Raw genomic sequence first — 17,425 nt, 5'->3', positions numbered from 1 at the left:
GCAGACCACATGATCCACTGACACGGAGCAGCTGAAAGAACAACAACAATATAATTACAGCTGTCGTGACTGCCAGATCAACACCTCGAGACCGATCGGATCGGATCATTTAAAATCACCGTGGTACGAAATCTGGATTAAAAAAGCCAATAAGGTTTCCTTCTAGAACCAAAGACACCAAATGTTTCGCACTGAAATGTGTTTATTTAAAATTATGGCATAATTGTTAACTTCGCTCGTCGATCGCTAGCTAGCTAGCAGAAATGAGTGCTGACTAAAGTTGACTCCCCTTAGCATAGACCGTACCTCATTTGAGTGCAGTTTTTTTTTCTACGTTTTTTAAGTTTGTGTTGTTTATCTAGGCAGAAAAATGTTAGAGGATGCATTAACTATGTTTCTGACAGAGTGAAGGAAAACAACTTCCCCCATAGATTCATCCATCACAGCTGTTGTCAACATTAAGAGTATAGTCAGCGATTTTGACAGAAATTGGCTGAAACTAGCTGTTTAGGAACACAAAGTCCATGCACAAGCCCTTCCTTTCAAAAAAAGTCACGTCCTAAAGAGGTTTCGGAGCAATGTGCCGTATACGCATAACGTGATCGACACACAGGACAGAAGACAACTTGTCTCAAATGGCTGGAAGTCTGTGATCCACAGGATTTATTTCTTTCCATTGCATAAACCGTAGAACACCACAGAGACCTACATTTCTCCTCTAAACAGATGTTTTATTAACAGTTGGGATCAGGAGGGGAACGGTGCCAAAGATGACAAAATGTTGCTAAGTTCTTGCTGCAGAATTGCTGCTGAGAGCAGCTTGATGTTTTAAAACTCGCAATGTTTATGATTTTTTTAGAACAGTGATAAAGTCCCTGGGTGAAAAAGACTGGAAACAGGAAGTAGTAGAGAGTGAAAGCTCGTAGGCTTTTTTGTTGTTGTTGTTGTTGTTGTTGTTGTTGTTGATTCATTCATTCATTCAATTTCAACCGCTTATCCGAGCTTCTCAGGTCACGGGGAGCCTGTGCCTATCTCAGGCGTCATCGGGCATCAAGGCAGGATACACCCTTAACGGAGTGCCAACCCATCACAGGGCACACACACTCTCATTCACTCACACACACTACGGACAATTTTCCAGAGATGCCAATCAACCTACTTTGGACCGGGGGAGGAAACCGGAGTACCCGGAGGAAACCCCCGAGGCACGGGGAGAACATGCAAACTCCACACACAGGAGTGGAGGTGGGAATCGAACCCCTAACCCTGGAGGTGTGAAGCGAACGTGCTAATCACTAAGCCACCGTGCCCCCCTGTTGTTGTTGTTGTTGTTGTTGTTGTTGTTAAGTAAAATTGTGGCACTTTAACTGGTATAAAAGTGGTTTGATATTTTTTTTTTTTTTCAGTGAGACTTCATCCTAGAAAAAAATCTTATGGGAAACATTTGAATCAATATTGAAAACATGTTACCAGTTAATTCTTCACATGATACCGGAGGCGATTATACGATTCAAAGGGTTTGGATGCTGTAAGCAGATCTTAGAAGTGTGCCTTGTTTTAACCCAAGCCAAACAAGTTATTTGAACTCATATCAGTAGTAATCCAGAAGGGGAAAACCATCCATCGTAAAGCATCCAATCTTTATATTTACATAAATACATATTAAGCGCTTGTACATATACTGTACACATTAACCGTACATATAACGAGACTTGAGCTTAATACAAATGTAGTATAATGATAAGACTATGAAACAGTAGACAAACTAATCAAGGATTAACACAGAACAGGCGAACAAACTCAAGTAACAAACCGAGGACATGAGAGGACACGACAGAGGTGGGGGAAAAAAATAATAATAATAACAAGCACATGGAGTTGGTTGCCATGGGAACAGGCAAAATTAACAAGCTACTAGAGAGACCATTTACTTGGGAAAAAAAAAAGTTTGTTTTTTATATCTTGGTCTAAGTATGCACACGCACGCACACACACACACACACGCACGCACACACACACACACACACACACAATAAAATATTATGGTTGTGTGTACTAATGGACAAATCTTCAAATTGAGACAAGACTTCTTCTGTTATTATTGCACCTCTTTAGATTTAAGATGTGTTTGTTGGATACGAGCAGAAGGCTAGTACGATAACGCAGGCATGTTCTCATATCCCTCTGTCAATCATAACAGCAATCTGGATTTCAACAGCATGGACCAGCTACTTTCTAACTGTAACTCTCTCTCTCTCTCTCTCTCTCTCTCTCTCTCTCTCTCTCTCTCTCTCTCTCTCTCTCTCTCTCTCTCTCTCTCTCTCTCTCTGTCATTCTCTCCCACTCTCTCTCTCTCTCTCTCTCTGTCTCTCTCTCTCTCTCTCTGTCTCTCTCTCTCTCTCTCTCTCTCTCCCTCTCTCTCTCTCTCTCTCTCTCTGTCATTCTCTCCCTCTGTCTCTCTGTCTCTCTCTCTGTCTTTGTCTCTTCCTCTCTCTCTCTCTCTCTCTCTCTCTCTCTCTCTCTCTCTCTCTCTCTCTCTGTCTGTCTGTCTCTCTCTCTCTGTCCCCCCTCTCTCTCTATCCCTCTCTCTCATTCTCTCTCTCTCTTTCTGTCTGTCTGTCTGTCTGTCTCTCTGTGCCCCCCCTCCCTCTCTCCCTCACTCACCCCTCTGTGGTCTGGTCCACTCTGCTACATATTTCTATGTGTCTGTCTGTCTGTCTGTCTGTCTGTCTCTCTTACACACACATACTTCCACTACCATGCCATTCTTTATTTTTACATCTTTCTCTATGGAACTGAAACTCACTTCCGCAGACCACACATGTTTACTAAAACATCCTTCACTCCCTTTTTGTGTCTTTTTTGCTGTCACTCCACACGAATCTCTCTGTATCTCTGTACTTTCCTGTCTTTGTATTTTCCTTACAAATACACTCACACACACACACACGAACACACACTCACACGCAGAAACACCCGGCATCCGACTCTACATAAAGACTCTTTCCACACTGCTAGATGTGTGTTTAGGAACTGTGCTTCTTTGAGGTCCTGCCAGTGCCAGAGCTCGTTTCTCACAGCTGTTTGAAGTGCATATGAGTGCCAGGTCGAGCTAAAAAGTGGCAGTCTTCTGCTCGATAAACTCCCATGGGAGGGCTTTAGGGCTAGAGACAAAGCGACGGACAGAGAAAGAAGCAAGAAAGCAAGGGATAGTCTGAAAGCGATACCTACGAAGAGTAAATTCTGCTTCAGTATATGGAGAGAAAGTTGGTTTAGATTTTTAAGACTCGCCTCATTGTCCATCTCTCCGCCTCGCTCTACCTAATGAATACATCTAATCCGCATAATGGAACTTGTTTGAATTTGTACATCCCTGTTTTCCTCTCTGAGCGTTTCTGTTTTTAACCTTAACTGCATATAGATTGAAGTGAACCTGTGTTTCTGTTATTCTCCGCTTAGCTGCTATTGTTCCTGTTACATCACTCGTCGTTTGGGGATTTGGTTCATTATTCTTAATTTTGTCGTATTGGGTAAGAATAAAAAGAATGTTTAAATATTTTTTTTTATTTAATATAAATAAATATATTAGCATGTGCATGTATATTTGGATTCGTGTGTATGTGGCAGGTGTATTATTAAACTACTAACTACAACTATTATTAAACTAGCAGTAATAATGTTACATGATTAAAGTTGTATGATGCTAACAAACACTTTTTATTAAAATGATTAAAAAAAGCTAAAATCTAAATAGAGGGATAGGGGCTACCAGGCAATTACGGTGTATGAGAACATTTTCAATATGGCCGACGACACTTGGGTAGACAAGACGTCTTACGAACGTCTCTAAATTAGGTCGTGCTGTGTGATTAATTTCAGCACTTTAATTTCAATTCAGGGGCGCACGGTGGCTTAGTGGTTAGCACGTTCGCCTCACACCTCCAGGGTTGGGGGTTCGATTCCCACCTCCGCCTTGTGTGTGTGGAGTTTGCGTGTTCTCTCCGTGCCTCAGGGATTTCCTCCGGGTACTCCGGTTTCCTCCCCTGGCCCAAAGACATGCATGGTAGGTTGATTGGCATCTCTGGGAGAAATTGTCCGGTGTGTGTGTGTGTGAGGGAATGAGTGTGTGTGCCCTGTGATGGGTTGGCACTCCGTCCAGGGTGTATCCTGCCTGGCAACAGGCTCCCCGTGACCCAAGAAGTTCGGATAAGCGGTAGAAAATGAATGAATGAATGAATTTCAATTCAACGTATTCTGCTAAAACGTCCGGTTACGTGACTTTGATGTTGCTTACCGTTGACTGATAAACTTCCTCTTAGTTAAAAAAGCAGGGAAAAGGCATTAGTGTTCTACTTGAGGCAATACTAGACTAATAAAATCCATACAACATCATATGGTCGAGTACATGTAAGTGTATAGTCTGCCGTTGGGACGCAGCTTGTGTGTTTGTCCAAACAATTGATTTCATGCCCACTGACCACTTCAAATGATCTCATAACCGAGATTTTTCTCATCATCCTGTGCCGCTGCTTCTCGACACCAGACTCAAGAAAACAACGTCAAAAAATAGAATAAAACAAGGATAATAATAAACAGGTCAGGAAAGGACAGTGCCGGGAAGTGAAGCAGCACAGAGACGATTTATTATTTATTTGTTTGTTTCGTTTATTTTACATTTTCTTCTGTGTTGTTTGACAGAATACATTCAGAAGCATGAGTGAACAAAATCAATTTTGATTATCGCTGATTATTTTCCTGTAACAGCACTTCATGTTTTATTCTGGTTGTATTTACGCTCATTAAAAATGACATATTTTTTTGACATGATGTTTATAGTTATACTTAATGTAAGATTTCATGTCACTTAGAGTATAGCAATTATAGTCTTTTCTGTCTCTTTCTCTCTCTCTCTTCCTTTCTCTCTCTCTCTCTCTCTCTCTCTCTCTCTTTCTCTCTCTCTTCCTCTCTCTCTCTCTCTTTCTCTCTCTCTCTCTCTTTCTCTCTCTCTCTCTCTCTTTCTCTCTCCCTCTCTCTCCCTCTCTCTCTTTATGAAGTAACAGGTCTTCAGCTTGTCATTTTATTGGTAAACTGGTAAACACAAGTTCCTCTGTCTCATGATGGTAAAACTTTCTGACTGTTACAAAGTTCTGACACTGGAGACTCCTTCCCAAGGTGGACATTAAGATAACTCTACTCATGTTCAACACACAAGGGTGAATCAACAAGGCCTTTGGCGTAATGCGTGTTGTAATGACGTCATGAGGCAAACCTGCATAAGAGGCAAACCTGCGTCTTTTGGAAAAAAATTATATGCTTCTTGGAATATTTAGGGATTGCAAACTCATGAAATTCAGAAAGGGATCACATTTATAAATCCGTGATTGGAATTCCAGCCAGGATTGCTTATAAAGCTGCTCGTATAGAAAGTTTGGAATTTGGAATTTCTCACTGGGATGAATAAGCTAGCTAGCTAGCTAGCTATCGTCCTTCTCTGTGCACTGCACCAGCTCTATATGGTTAAAATGACAATAAAAGCTTCTTGACTTTTTAAGATTTACCTTGGTTGCATTTGTATTCGTATGCATGTGAGAATTCTACTTAATAGTTTATCCTTTATATATTTGTCCTTGTAGGTGCCTCGTACTTCTTCAAGGGTAAGGAGTACTGGCGAGTGGTGGGCAGTGATATGGAGGTGGAGGCGGGGTATCCGCGCCCCATCGGTACTGACTGGCTGGTCTGCAAGGACATGCAGTCGGACACTCCAGAGATGAGGAATAACGAGACGGGCTCACAGCTTACCGGAAAGCACCACACAGACCACGCTGAGAACGGCTACGAGGTGTGCTCCTGTACCTCAGACTCGGGCTCGTCCGCTGGCCCACGCCTGCAGCTCGCACCTGTTTGTCCGCTGGTAGCCATCTTAATACTGACACACATCTTCCTGTGTGGCACGCTCTGATGATGGGGACGCCACAGGCCTGCACTGGCATGGACACAGACACAGAGAGTGCGTATGCAGCGGCTTGTGGGAAGGACAACAGAGGGCAAACTTACACTCCAATCAGTGATCATTGCTTACATCCTTCTTTTTTTATCCAAACTGGAAACTTGTAATTATTATTATTATTATTATTATTATTATTATTATTATTATTATTATTATTATTATAGCTGCATTTAAATTCTTTTTGTGTGCCTCAAAACTAGATTCATTTCAAGCACTTTGTGAAGTCATTGTCACTCATTATCTGATTTTTTTTTCTCCTCCTGCAATGATAAGAATATTCAGCATTTAAAAAAAACATCTGTATTTTCCAGACTAAAGATCATGTCTGTTTTATAGCCTTCACCATCCAAAAGAATGCCTGTTTAAAAGGAAATTCATGTATATGTTGTGTTATTTTATTCTATTTAGTGTATATACATGTTACATGATCCACCGCGCCTGGTTCATACGTGTGTCAGCTTGGGAAACCTCCCCAAATCGTCTCTAGAATTTATAGGGTATTCAAAATTCATTCATTCATTTTCTACCGCTTATCCGAACTTCTCGGGTCACGGGGAGCCTGTGCCTATCTCAGGCGTCATCGGCATTAAAGGCAGGATACACCCTGGACGGAGTGCCAACCCATCACAGGGCACACACACTCTCATTCACTCACACAATCACACACTACGGACAATTTTCCACAGATGCCAATCAACCTACCATGCATGTCTTTGGACCGGGCGAGGAAACCGGAGTACCCATGAGGAAACCCCCGAGGCACGGGGAGAACATGCAAACTCCACACGCACAAGGCGGAGCCACCGTGCCCCCCTGTTTTCAAAATGTCATTAGTAAAAAGGAAAATAGAAACGGTTTTAAAGATTTCATTCCCGAATGCTGAGAAGAATCTTCATCAGTGTTAGAGGTTACATACACGTTATAGCAGCAGGAGTTGAGACAGACGTGAGACGCAGTCTGTAGCCATCGTAGCCTTCGGTTCTTCTACAAGAAAATCACCACATGAGGTTTAAGTGAGTTTATTTTACACTCAATAAGAACTTTTAGACGAATTCAGAGCAATTTCCGACAAAGATCTCTTGAAGAGATATGTCCGATTCCACGGACAAAACACAATCACACGCAGAAGCCAACTTTTTTAAAATTTCATTATTAAAACACTAAAAACTTTAAAAGCTCCCTAACTGTTGTTTAGGCTGATGTCTGTTTAGTATGTCGTTCTCCAACAAGTGCATGGTATTGCGTATCGCAGCTGGCCAGACTGTACAAAATCAAATTTCCTATTCCAATTATTCAATTTTTTTTAACAACGTTCAGGTCCACAAAAAAAGAAACTTTAAAAAGAAATAGCACTCGTTAGTGTGTTTAACATCACTGTGCTCGAAATCGTAAAACATTAAAGCTAGAATAACAGACATTACTAAACCTTACAGACTTTTACACCGGACCGAAAGAGATGCTTTGGCCATATTGTGGATGCTGTTTTTGATTGTCCGGATTTACAGTACGTAAGATGCCCATGTGAGCATGTGAACAATGGCAGTTAACTCATACGCACACTTCTAGGCAAGATTTTAAAAAATTCTGAAGTATTTGTTAAAATCCTAAAAAAAAAGTTATTTTTCTGAAATATTTTTAGTTGCCAGAATTCAGCATCAGTGACTTATGACTGGTTGCCCCAGACCTTCACAGGCTTCCACCTTGTTGATGTGGCTTCCTGTGATGGCAGGATTTACATTTTACATGTACACACACACATTATAAAAATAAGGCATTATTTGGGTATTTAAAAATGATGTCACATGTCATTCACAGCAGCTGTTGCAGCAGGATGCAAAAAAAATACATACATTTTATGGTCTGGAAAATAAAGATCTGGTATAATATTGTATAAAGTACCATTGTACACGGGGATTGTACAAGAAATTTGTAAATGGGGCTCCCTGCTTCTCCACACACTTAACCCTCAAGTGCTTTAACTGACCATGAACACTGATCCAGGCCTGTTCTCTCTGACTTTTTTTTTTTTTTCATCTACATCTGAGAGTTTACACAGCCTCCAAATGATCTGTGATGGTTTCCAACATTTATTAATTTATTAACGGTTTGTGTATTTTTGTAAGGAACGATATTTTATGCATCGCAAGCATGAAATGTTCAGCTTTGTGAAATGATTCAGCGTTTTTTTCTAGCTCGAGTTTTAACCCAGGAAGAAGGTATTTTTAAAGAACGACGGGGACAATATTGAGTCGTGCCTGCAGAGAGGACACTCGCAGATCCTCTGACGTGTCATGATTGCTGAAAGTATTTACTTATATACGTAGGCTTATATGTACAGATATATTTAAGGTCAAAGGTCGTATGGCTATTGCGCAAAAAAAAAAAAAAATTCAATTCCATGCTGTTTTTTTAAGGGGAAATATTTTTGTAGAAAAAATAAAGATTGATGAAATATGCATTATACTGTCTGATGAATTGTTCGTTTGTTTCTTCACCAGGCCGAATGAAAAGCATTTTTTCTTCCCCTTGAAGGTTGACACTTGCTGTCTATAACAGACAGGTTCTCTAGCTATTGCTACTGATTCTCTCCTACCGGTGCATGAAAAAGTCGCACTGCAAGCAATCAAGGTTGCTTACTGCGTCACTTTTGCGCTTGTCTTTGTTGTCATACAGCTTGTACTTGGGTGAACATTTTCTTTTTGCAAGCATTTTGTTTGTGCTCAGAGTTCTGCAGACGGTGATGAAACGCCACGGTGGCATGGCGGTAATACACACGCATACATATCTGACAAAAAGGTATGTGAACTAACTGTCGCCTTGGTAACTGGCTTCCATTTTACCTCCTGTGTTTACTACACGCTGTGACTGAGTGATGTATGTTCCGGTAAGTGGTACTGTACTCCTTCCTGGTGTAATTAATCCCTTTACAGAAATAACTAGTAACACAACATTCGTTGCTGAATGATATTCGTCTTGTTATCTATGGATGAACTAACTAAGCAGGAATAAATGAGGAGTTCCTTATCGATCGAGTATTAATGAATACTGGATTATTGGTGGAAGGAATCGAAAACAGACACATGAGTAAAACACTGCTCCTGTTGTAATAATTCACAAGCGACACTTCAGTCAGAAGCGAATGGTTAAAGGCTAACTCTTATTGTGCAGTTGTGGCTTAAGCTGTTAAGGCTCTGGGTTGTTGGTTGGAGGATCGTGGTTCAAGCTGCCACTGTTGGGCCCTTAGAAAAGGCCCTCTTTGCTCCAGTAGCGCTGTATCATGGCTGACTCAACGCTCTGTCCCCACCCTCCATATTTGGGATCTGCGAAGAAAGAATCTTACTGTATATGTGACAAAATAAAGGCTTCTCTTTTCTTCTCACTTCTCTTTAGAGATAGAATCTTCACAGTTAGATGAATTTGATTTGTAGAAGTTCTTCAGATAAAGAGTGTAGTCAGTTCTGTTTTAGCTTTCAGCTTACACAATGTCCTGTCTAAATAAATGTGTATAAATGGCTACCTAACTCCTTTAGGTCATTTGGACTTATTTAATAAAGCTTAGCTCCTTATGTGATTAAAGTACAGAGTACATTCACAAATAATGTGAATCTGCATAAGAAAAATTAAAAGGTGCTGCAATGTCATCAAGACAGTTATCCAAATAAGAGCTAATAAATCACCTGGTGCAAATGTACGAGTAATTATTTTAGAAAATACCTTTTTTTTTTACTCTGAAAATGTTCTATGACTATGGACTGCATTATTTTAAGATTTTATTTTAAATAATTAACTGAGTTATCCTGAAGAGAACATCACTACCATTATCAACAACAGCTAGCCTGATCTTGTATCAAACATTAGATAGATAGATAGATAGATAGATAGATAGATAGATAGATAGATAGATAGATAGATAGATAGATAGATAGATAGATAGATAGATAGATAGATAGATAGATAGATAGATAGATAGATAGATAGATGTAACTAAAGTATGTATGAATTAATATACATGTACCTATTTTAGATATGATTAACAAACCTAGCAAACAGCCTTCTTAGCAAAAGTTAGCTATCCAGCTAATGTTACCTTTACTTTACAGGCTGGCTAAGTAACTTAGCCAAATGTTTTTATGCAAGAAAAATGTAACTTACACAATACCCTGAGTTTTAGGCCATAGAAGCACTTTTTATAATGTGCAAATACCAAAGAAAAAAGATCTGTCTAACTAACCTAGTGCATCTCGCTCACTCGGCTAGCTAATGGTTTGTGATAGCTACTTGTTTACCCATTTTAATTGTCGAGCACTGAAACACTGATAACTGTTCCATTTGAAGCATTTTATCCTGCCTGATAAACAGATAAATTGGGAAAGCGATGCTCTTCTGTTTTACTGTCTCGGACATTACAGCTGCTGATTAAGCATTTAGTGCCTAAAATTTTCGCAGAAAAAAACTTTTAGTTAAAATGTATGCATTTATCATACTGTCTTTTTAACTGGCTTGCACTCTTAAAAAGTCATTATATTGACTCAAAGTAATGTAGCAAAGTAAAAAAAAAACTCAAATAAAAGTATTGTGAATTAATCAAATCTTCAAGTAAACGATCTTCCCTGTTAGGGGTCCGGACAGCTGAGTCCCTGGCTATTTTCATACGACACTTGAAGACCTACTTATTCAAAAAACACTTCAACTAGCACTTTCTTCCCTGTTTGTTGTATTTGTGTAAAAAAAAAAATGAACAGTGATTTGGCTCATGGTATCTTAAGTCTGAAACCTGTTAAACCAGAGTTAATATTCTATGATAGAGACTTAAAAGCACTTTTGTACGTCGCTCAGGATAAGGGGGTCTGCCAAATGCTGGGAAGGAAAATGAAAATGTTTTACTGTATGCCCTTTCTGATGTAACCCTTCACCCAGGCCTGAGACAGTCACTGAGCATTAACCCCTCAGGAGCTGGACTGGTTCCCAGCATGGACATCGAATTCAGGCCGCCTTGGTGAACGCAGGAGATCATGGCACTGGACCACCAGGTAATAATAATACTAATAATTCCTGGTTCTTTTCTACATGCTTACTCATACAATATTGAACCACATTAAAGTTTAACCCAAACCTTCAGTATGAGTTTATCTGTTTTATTTTATTTTTTTGTTGTGGCAGCGTCTTCTGCTCACTGTAGCAAACCATGATGTGCTTCAGTATGTAATAGGAAATATTGCTGTTATAAGCAGAATTTCATACCAGCAATATAACCAGAGTCCAGACTTCTGTTTGCACTTGGCAGGGTTTGCTGAAATAGCTATCATAGTCCAAATAAGTGAATCAAGTGCATCAAACCAGTATAATAAATTATGAGAGTCAAGTTACCTGCTACTAAACTGTTATCAGATATATAAGAATTTGCCAAAAACTGCTGAGCATTGCTGGGCAAGTTTCTCCAAAGTAATGTAAAGTTTGGATCTCTCTTTGGAGAGCGATTTTTACAAGGTTATGCCCATGCCACAGTTTAACAAGTCATTCTTCTATAGTAACTTGGGTGTGTAAATTATCCCATAGGCTGCAGTGTCCAGCGTGAGCTCAGCCGGTAAATTAACCTCCTCAGGACGTCCTTTAAATATCGTAAAAATGTATGATATTTTAATATTATTACACAGCATAAAGAATGCCACCCTACAAGCTACTAAATCTATTTAGGGAAGAACAACATTACTGGCAAATTCTCAAGAACTAACAGTTTAACCCTTTCAGTTTCAGTCTGCTGAAAGAATTGAAATCGATTTATCAGAGATTTTCAGTCAGTATAATTGAAACAATTGAATTAATTTATCAAAACAAGTCTGATATAAAATGATGTTGGTTTTTAGTGTCGTTTTTCCCTCTGTTGGATAACCTTACACAAAATTTTAGCGGTTGAAGATATCACCTTCAAATTGTACATGCTTATGAACAAGCACTTGGGGTATCTCAGAGAGAGGAATGGGTTTGATAGCACCATTTACTTTAAAGAAAGAAACTTTTGTGTAGAAAAAAATAACCTTTTTTTGACAAGGAAAACCCCCCCACTCTTATCTCAATGAAGGTCCAAAATCCTCATGACACAGAACACAACTGAAAGGATACAATCGCTGGATGCCTCAGGATTGATAGAAAAAGAAAAGCAGTGGAAAGGACTTAGCGTGGCTTCTGTTCATAATATTCGCAAGCACTAGATGATGATGTGAACTTGATCAGATGTATTAGAGCACAAGATTATGGGATGTATTATGTGTACACCTGACTATAGAGATATGTCTTTAATCTAGATTTAGAATGGGAAAGTGTACCTAAGTGTTCCTGAACACTATCAGGAAGGCTACTCCACAGTTTGGGAGATAAATACGAAAACTCTCTCCCAACTTTAGTAGATTTTGATTTTCTGGGAATTATCAGAAGTCCTGAGATTTGTGATCTCAGAGAGCATAATTATGCTAGCTAAAAACCGAAATACTTAAATCTGTGTGTTTCTACTTTCCTATGAGTCATTGACCATTACCATGACTGTGAAGTATAACATGAAAAAGGCATTCAATGATGAAAATTAGTACCCCAAAATTGCATAGGTGCAAATCCCATTTTGGCCTCTGGTAAAGTGTTAAAATGTAGGAGTTCTCATCCTCCACATCAGTCCCTGTTTTATTGTGTGTGGTAAAAGTCACTAATGGCATTTGGACCAAACACATCCCTGTCACCTTTTCGATCACTGACCTCTGTTCTTGCTAAATTTAATAGGGAATATTTCACTGATTAATTCAGTCAGTTTTGTACTCGGTACTAAATGTCTTGTTATTAAAGTCTTTTAAACAGACCATTTACATTTTTTTTCTTAATGGTGTTCGCTGTCTGCTGTATTGAAGGTGTAATCTGTTTTAAAAATATGGTACCGTAGTCCAGAAGCATCACAGACATTTTAAGAATCTATATTTGATCACAAACTGAATCGATTAGCTTGTGTGGGTTAGATGTCCGTGTTGGTGGTAAAGTGCAATAGGTGTGTTGGTTGAGCTCATCTCTCGACCCTGGTGCTTGAGAGCATAAAGATATGGCAGGAGATGCTCCAGATGGCAGTTGTATCTCTCCAGGCCATCAACATTCTGCTCTTCTTCCTGTGCCACATGCACACGCAGTGCACAGTTTGATGGATAATGGTAGCAGGCAGCTGATGGGTCTTTAGCTGGCAACCAGCAGTGCCTGCAAACTCCCTGGCAGTTCCTGATAACCTATGAACCCAAATGGAGTTGAGAAGCCGCCGAGCTCTGACAGTATTAGATAAACAGACAGTTCATTTCCCCCTGCTAGTTCCAGGACGAGCATTAACGCTCAACCAGTGTCATCTTCAGATTGACGTTGATCTGTGTATCCTATCAACCCCAGTGACTCCCATGTGACCACAATTCTTTGTCAGCTTTGTCAGCTGGTGATGTTGCAGCACTGTTCAGCTCCCTCAGATTCTTAAAAGAAAAACTCAAAGAGACCCATGAGAAACTGATGAATGATATCTTCAGAGAACTAGCTCGACCATTGGCACAGAAAAGTACTTTTCTCTTTCCAGTTAATGTCACGCTGCCTAGGTTGATATTATTGTTACTTCTTGTCAAAATTGGGAACTGCATTCAAATGCAAAATAGAGGGCCATTGGGCAAAGGGGGGGGGGGAATCATGCTAACTAGTGAACATTTGCAAGTAATATCAAGTGTTTAAGATGTTGCTCAGTGTTTAAGATGTTGGACTGCTGATTAGCAGGTTGTGAGTTCAAATCCCAGAATCCCTTCAAGCTGCCACACTGAGCCCCTGAGCAAGCCCCCTACCCCCACTGGATAAGGGTATCTGTTTTTAATGCCATATTGATTTGGCTACCATATAAATAGTCCATGGCCAACGAGATCTTGTGTAATAGCAATTATCTGGAATCAAATCTAATCAGTTTCCATAAATAAAGTTAAAATGCATACAGTATAAGTGAGCATGCCTATGACGTCTACAGATCTCTGAATTATGTCACATTATGAAATGTGGGAACACCACAGAGAACTTGTTTCCTTATAAAAGTCTGCAAAAAATTAAACCGCGTCTCTCTTTTCCACTTCCAAATCATTTGGGCTTTTGTGAGATATTTAAGGTTTTTGAGATGTAGCTGAGCACTAAATAAGCTGCCAGACTCTGTGCTGGATGGCTTTATTCTGTCAATGCTCGGTTATGTATTAGTGTTTCTCTAAAGAAATCTTTAGTTTTGTCGTTGTTTTAGACTCCATCAAATCTATGGCAACTGCTGCATGTGAGAGTTCACTTTAGATCAGAGCTCTACAAAGGGCTGAGAGAGAAAAGTAGCAACAAAGCACAACAGAACATAAAGGTGTTGAAGAGTGAGACGCTGGAGAGGAATGATTTTGAGCGTGTGTGAGTTACCAGTGTGGCTTGCACAGCTCTTCAATTCACACTGTCCTTTCGGGTGGCCTTCCTTTCTGTAGAACCCTCCATGGTGTGCGGGAAGCTGACTTGACGCTGCCAGTACAATAAATCATGATTTTTTTCTTCCTGTGGGGGTTGCAGTGGCAACAGGCTGTGAAGGACGGTCCAGACTTGTAGATACCCTAAGACAAATTCCAGCTTCTCCTGAGAGATCTACAGATGTTCCCAACATCATTTCCACCTGTCCTTGCAACAGATTCTTTCAGGAGAATTCACACAGCTTCTGGAGATAGCTGAGCGTATGGACTTAAACTGACCATAGTGTATCAGCCATCAACTGATTTCCTGCTTCACCACTACAGACGTTTATCTGCCACTATAAGTAGATTCTAAAACATGTTTCTAATCACTATCAAATGCTCTTAAAGCTTAATTTCTTTTACTGATTTCAGTAGCCACACACACACACACACACACACACACACACACACACACACACACACACACACACACACACACACGCACACACAAATTACATCTCGCTTGCCAAGACTTAAGTCTTCTGCAGACCTGCAGCACCTCCCTGTGGAGATTAACATCTGACCAATTTGACCAAAAATCGTATTTTTAAGCCGCTTATCTCTGGTCTGTAAGGAGAAAACCGCACTACAATTAGATCTGCCTGTCTACATGACTTTTGCATTACAAATTGATGACATTCCATCCCTCTCAGAATTTTAAACAATGTATTTAAATAGAATTCTCTTTATTCTTTTGCTAGAATAAAAAATGTAAAATGCATCGACCGCACGATGGAGAAAGTCAACATTCTGTGAGCCTTTTGTCAAGTATACATAATTCCCTACTGCTCTGTTTGTTTATAATGGACAACCAAATTGGATTTTTGTTTTTCATTTTTCTAGAAAAACGCAAGAATAAATAGGAAAAGAAAATAGCTTTTCGGAGCCAGAACTGAACCTAAATAACATCAGACCTTAGCGTTCATGTAAATGCTATGCTAATTACATGCCGTTTGTTCTTAAACTAATGGCTTCTTTTTTTTTACACACGACTCTTACAGATTTTTAAAACATATGAATGATCATTCTCATGGTTTTCTGATTCCATTTCATTTATGCCTGAGGCAAGAAAACCTACACTTGTGCCAGATGTCTAATAGCTCTATTTAATCAGCTTGTAAACAAACATACACACTATATACGTAAAGCTATACCTGATTATTATGTAAGGAACAATTGAGGGTGTGGAATAGTTCTAGGAAAATAATCAACGACAGGATGGTGTGGTGTGGCCTGACACGAAACCCAGTTACCACCTTGAAGTTGACTGTTTTCCAATATTAGCATACCGAAATATTGTTTCCTTTTCATCTAAGGCAATTTGCCAATGATTACAAGAGAACAACATGGCATACTTTTTGACGTGACACTTTAGAGATTATTTTAATGTTGTAGAACAGGTTAGTTCCTCTTTATCTCTTTGTTTATAGTAGAGTATAAAGTTGTTTCTATACAAATGTGCAAATGTTTCTCTGTCTTGAAGTTAATAAGGCAAATGAACAAATGCAGCTTGTCAGTGTTACTCAGAAGCATCAAAGTCTTATGGACAATGACACTCGAAAACAATAAGTGCAGTATACCTTCTAATGATGCATTCACACATACATTTACTCGTAGCAACACAACGACAGGAGATCGTTCACTTTTACTGAGCGCTGACAACTTTTGACATGAGCGACAGCGACATTTGGCGACTAGATATGGGCATGTCCAGTGACAAGACAAAGTTGAGAAAAGTTGAACTTTATGCAATTATTGGTCAACTTAAACGCAATGGCTACAAATGAGAATGAAGACAGTAGAGTTGCACATGATCCGTGGCTAATGCACACACTTCTTAACTTAATAAGTGCACACACTTCTTAACACACTTATAAGTACTTCTCCTTCATCTCGTATGCTATGATGCCATTGTTACTATGGCAAAAATTTAATAAAGGTGATGTGTGTGTGTGTGTGTGTGTGTGTGTGTGTGTGTGTGTGTGTGTGTGTGTGTGTGTGTGTGTGTGTGTGTGTGTGTATGTGTGTGTGTGTGTGTGTGTGAGAGAGAGACCGTATCTTAACTTGTATATATTTATACAATATATATATATATATATATATATATATATATATATATATATATATATATATATATATATATATATATATATATATATATCTTGTATATAGTGATGGACTTAAAATCATGAAAGAAAACAGATGAAAGAATATACTGACTTTTATGTACCATATCTAAATATTTAAAGTGCACAACACTATTGAACACCCTATAGATACAGCCTACTCTACTGCAAAAATGTAAGAAAATTGTGTTGTTTTGTAGCATGTGTGGGTAATTTAGCTGTTTTGCATTTTTACTGCATTCATATTTTAATAAGAATAGTTGCATTAAACTGTAGGAAACAGTGATGCTGTTACAAAGCTTAACTACATTTTAAGTAGCATGAAAATGGAAGAATCTATTCATTTGTAGTTTTGCAGTAGTGTTGTCGCACAACTATTTCAGAGTATTTCATTTTCTTCAGTTTGGTACTGTTTTTTCGGTGAAGCTAATTGTAGTTTAGCTAGAAGTTGATGAATTTCATAAACTTATGCAGATACAGATCGAGCGCTTCAGATAATGTCCATAATAAATATCAGCATGTGATCTAGTGGATTTGACCATGCCCGTGGTTGAAACTGCTGGTCTGCTTTTTCACACACAACAGTCTGTGGAGTTTAAACAGGATGGTCAGAGGAGCATGGATGGTCTGGCTGGTTTGAAATTAAAGGAAAGCTCCGTTAACTCATCTGTGGATAAGAGAAAAGCATCTCAGAACACACAATAAGCTAGATTTTGATCTGAAAGACTACAGTATTCTACCCCTGTCAGCAAAGAAGAGGAAGATGA

The 17,425-nt window shown here is 39.2% G+C and overlaps 1 protein-coding gene across 1 annotated transcript in view; it reads left to right on the top strand.

The window, feature by feature from the left end:
* The window catches only part of mmp17a (matrix metallopeptidase 17a), an 89,833-nt gene extending 83,201 nt beyond the window's left edge, over positions 1-6,632 (top strand). Inside the window, exon 10 of the mRNA XM_027176171.2 lies at positions 5,634-6,632. Within this exon, the coding sequence (XP_027031972.2) occupies positions 5,634-5,959 (326 nt within the window). The 3' untranslated portion in view covers positions 5,960-6,632. The remainder of the gene's footprint in view (positions 1-5,633) is intronic.
* Positions 6,633-17,425: the final 10,793 nt, after the last annotated feature.

Source organism: Tachysurus fulvidraco, chromosome 21, assembly GCF_022655615.1.
Source record: "Tachysurus fulvidraco isolate hzauxx_2018 chromosome 21, HZAU_PFXX_2.0, whole genome shotgun sequence".
In the NCBI taxonomy this organism is placed as follows: Eukaryota; Metazoa; Chordata; class Actinopteri; order Siluriformes; family Bagridae; genus Tachysurus; species Tachysurus fulvidraco.
This window is presented reverse-complemented; position numbering and strand designations above follow the sequence as displayed.